The 4,426-nt window shown below is 43.4% G+C and overlaps 1 protein-coding gene across 1 annotated transcript; it reads left to right on the top strand.

Annotated features, from left to right (window-relative positions):
• Nucleotides 1-3,221: 3,221 nt before the first annotated feature.
• On the top strand, nucleotides 3,222-4,034 carry LOC137271987 (uncharacterized). The gene has a single exon (XM_067804364.1). The coding sequence runs from the start codon at nucleotides 3,222-3,224 to the stop codon at nucleotides 4,032-4,034; it is 813 nt and encodes a 270-aa protein (XP_067660465.1).
• Nucleotides 4,035-4,426: the final 392 nt, after the last annotated feature.

Below are 4,426 nucleotides of genomic sequence, written 5' to 3'. Positions count from 1 at the left end.
TCTACGCTATATCGACACACAGAAGAGCGACTGCTATATTTACGCTGTATCGATACGTAAAAGTCCGACTGCTATATTTACGCTATATCGACACACAGAAGTGCGACTGCCATATTTACGTTGTATCGACACATAGAAGAGAAGAGCGACTGCCATATTTACGCTATATCGACACAGAAGTGCGACTGCCATATTTACGCTGTATCGACACATAGAAGAGAAGTGTGACTGCTATATTTACGCTATATCGACACACAGAAGTGCGATTGCCATATTTACACTATATCGACACTCAGAAGTGCGACTGCCATATTCACGCTGTATCGATACGTAGAAGTGCGACTGCTATATTTACGCTCTAACGACACACAGAAGTGTGACTGCTATATTTACGCTATATCGACACAGAAGTGCAACTGCTATATTTACCCTGTATCGACACAGAAGTGCGACTGCCATATTTACGCTATATCGACACACAGAAGTGCGACTGCCATATTTACGCTATATCGACACATAGAAGAGAAGAGCGACTGCTATATTTACGCTATATCGACGCACAGAAGAGCGACTGCTATATTTACGCTATATCGACACACAGAAGAGCGACTGCTATATTTACGCTATATCGACACACAGAAGAGCGACTGCTATATTTACGCTACATCGACACACAGAAGAGCGACTGCTATATTTACGCTATATCGACACACAGAAGTGTGACTGCTATATTTACGCTATATCGACACACAGAAGAGCGACTGCTATATTTACCCTGTATCGACACATAGAAGAGAAGAGCGACTGCTACATTTACCCTGTATCGACACATAGAAGAGAAGTGCGACTGCTATATTTACGCTATCTCGACACACAGAAGTGCGACTGCCATATTTACACTGTATCGACACACAGAAGTGCGACTGCCATATTTACGCTATATCGACACATAGAAGAGAAGAGCGACTGCTATATTTACGCTATATCGACACAGAAGTGCGACTGCCATATTTACGCTGTATCGACACATAGAAGAGAAGTGTGACTGCTATATTTACGCTATATCGACACACAGAAGTGCGATTGCCATATTTACACTATATCGACACTCAGAAGTGCGACTGCCATATTCACGCTGTATCGACACACAGAAGTGCAACTGCTATATTTACGCTATATCGACACAGAAGTGCAACTGCTATATTTACCCTGTATCGACACAGAAGTGCGACTGCCATATTTACGCTATATCGACACACAGAAGTGCGACTGCCATATTTACGCTATATCGACACATAGAGGAGAAGAGCGACTGCTATATTTACGCTATATCGACGCACAGAAGTGAGACTGCTATATTTACGCTATATCGACACACAGAAGTGCGACTACTATATTTACACTGTATCGACACACAGAAGAGCGACTGCTATATTTACGCTATATCGACACATAGAAGTGCGACTACTATATTTACGCTAAATCGACACACAGAAGAGCGACTGCTATATTTACGCTATATCGACACACAGAAGAGCGACTGCTATATTTACGCTATATCGACACACAGAAGAGCGACTGCTATATTTACGCTACATCGACACACAGAAGAGCGACTGCTATATTTACGCTATATCGACACACAGAAGTGTGACTGCTATATTGACGCTATATCGACACACAGAAGAGCGACTGCTATATTTACCCTGTATCGACACATAGAAGAGAAGAGCGACTGCTATATTTACCCTGTATCGACACATAGAAGAGAAGTGCGACTGCTATATTTACGCTATATCGACACACAGAAGTGTGACTGCCATATTTACACTGTATCGACACACAGAAGTGCGACTGCCATATTTACGCTATATCGACACATAGAAGAGAAGAGCGACTGCTATATTTACGCTATATCGACACACAGAAGTGCGACTGCTATATTTACGCTGTATCGACACACAGAAGAGCGACTGCCATATTTACGCTATATCGACACACAGAAGTGTGACTGCTATATTTACGCTGTATCGACACATAGAAGTGCGACTGCTATATTTACGTTGTATCGACACACAGAAGAGCGACTGCTATATTTACGCTGTATCGACACATAGAAGAGAAGAGCGACTGCCATATTTACGCTGTATCGACACACAGAAGTGCGGCTGCCATATTTACGCTGTATCGACACATAAAAGTGCGACTGCCATATTTACGCTGTATCGCCACACAGAAGAGCGACTGCCATATTTACCCTGTATCGACACACAGAAGTGCGACTGCCATATTTACGCTGTATCGACACACAGAAGAGCGACTGCTATATTTACGCTGTATCGATACGTAAAAGTGCGACTGCCATATTTACGCTATATCGACACACAGAAGTGCGACTGCCATATTTACACTGTATCGACACATAGAAGAGAAGAGCGACTGCCATATTTACGCTATATCGACACAGAAGTGCGACTGCCATATTTACGCTGTATCGACACATAGAAGAGAAGTGCGACTGCTATATTTACGCTATATCGACACACAGAAGTGCGACTGCCATATTTACGCTGTATCGACACTCAGAAGTGCGACTGCTATATTCACGCTGTATCGATACGTAGAAGTGCGACTGCTATATTTACTCTGTATCGACACACAGAAGTGCGACTGCTATATTTACGCTGTATCGACACAGAAGTGCGACTGCTATATTTACCCTGTATCGACACAGAAGTGCGACTGCTATATTTACGCTATATCGACACATAGAAGAGAAGAGCGACTGCTATATTTACGCTATATCGACGCACAGAAGTGCGACTGCTATATTTACGCTATATCGACACAGAAGTGCAACTGCTATATTTACCCTGTTTCGACACAGAAGTGCGACTGCTATATTTACGCTATATCGACACACAGAAGTGTGACTGCACGGGCAAATGTCTGAAGAACTGTGATAGTAGAGAGAGGGGATCCCATGGGAAGGCCATGGATTTGCTCATAGAGTGCGCTCATAGAGTGCATCACCCCAGGTGAAGTTGAGGTGATGGAATTAGAGATGAGCTGCAGGATGGAGTCAGTAGAAAGGTTTGTATCAAGAGGGGTGTCAAGGCGGTTACGGAGAATGTGCGGGGTTTCATTAATGGAAACACTGGTGAAGAGATCAACAACATCATAGCTTACAATCTTTCCTTGATCAGTGACAGGAAATCTACATGACTTCATTTGAACAACAAGCCCTCAGCACCTCACTAATCAAACCAACCTGCTGGTGCAGGAAGGTTGATGACACCTTTGTCATTCTCCCTCACGACAATGACCCCTCTCAACTTCTCCAACATCTTAACCAACACCACCCCCGCATCCAATTTACTGTTGAAACTGAAAACAACTCACAACTACCCTTTCTTGACGTCCTTGTCACCCGCAATACTGACAACACTATCCAAACCTCTGTCTATCGCAAACCTACCCACACTGACCAATACCTCCACTGTGATTCTAATCACCCCCTCAGAACTAAAACCGGCGTTATCTCCACCCTCACCCGCCGCGCTGTAAAGTTCTCCTCTCTCCCCCCTAAACCTGAACTAAATCATCTCAGGCACGTCTTTACCAAACTCAACAACTACCCTATTAAACTTGTCGACCGCATCATCAACTCCACTATCAACCCCACACCTAAACCCAAAACTACTAAGTCTGACTCAGCTCCTGTTCGCATCTCACTTCCTTACATTGACAAAACATCACACCACATTAGCCGTCTACTCAAGCAACAAGCAGCCATCGACACATACTTCACCACAGCCACACCCATCAAAACCATCATCAGGGCAAATGGTAGGAAACATCCCACAACAAAACAAGAGCCTAAGGGTGTGGTGTACAACATCAGCTGCAACTGTGGCAGCAACTACATTGGGGAAACACCCAGACCACTAAACATTCGCATCAAAGAACACAAGACATCAACAAACAAAGCAGACCAAAAATCAGCCATTTCGGAACACTACCAAATTTCCTGACCACAAAATCAGTTGGGACACTATCAAAACACTCTCCAGCAGCAAACATGATTACAAGCAGAGAAAATTGGCAGAAGCTATTCACATCGGCAGACACAACCCTTCTATAAACAGGGATCAGGGTATATTTCTACCTAACCAATTCGACACTTTAATCAAGAAATATTAATCTCTGGCTTCCGTCACTAATCCTCTATTATTTGGTCTCTTCAACGCTGTAATGCCCCACCCCCATCCCTGGCTTCATACTAATTACTGGTTATGTCAACAACTCAAGTTATATCCTTTGATGTTTTTGTTATCTCATCTTCAGCTCCGTCACCTTCAGCTCTTCTTCTTAACTCAACTTCTAAAATGCCTCTAAAACAGTTTTATGGTATACATGTGACACT

This window comes from Haliotis asinina, chromosome 2 (assembly GCF_037392515.1).
Source record: "Haliotis asinina isolate JCU_RB_2024 chromosome 2, JCU_Hal_asi_v2, whole genome shotgun sequence".
Lineage (NCBI taxonomy): Eukaryota > Metazoa > Mollusca > Gastropoda > Lepetellida > Haliotidae > Haliotis > Haliotis asinina.
Note: the sequence above shows the minus strand (reverse complement) of the source record. Positions and strands in the feature narration are given on the sequence as shown.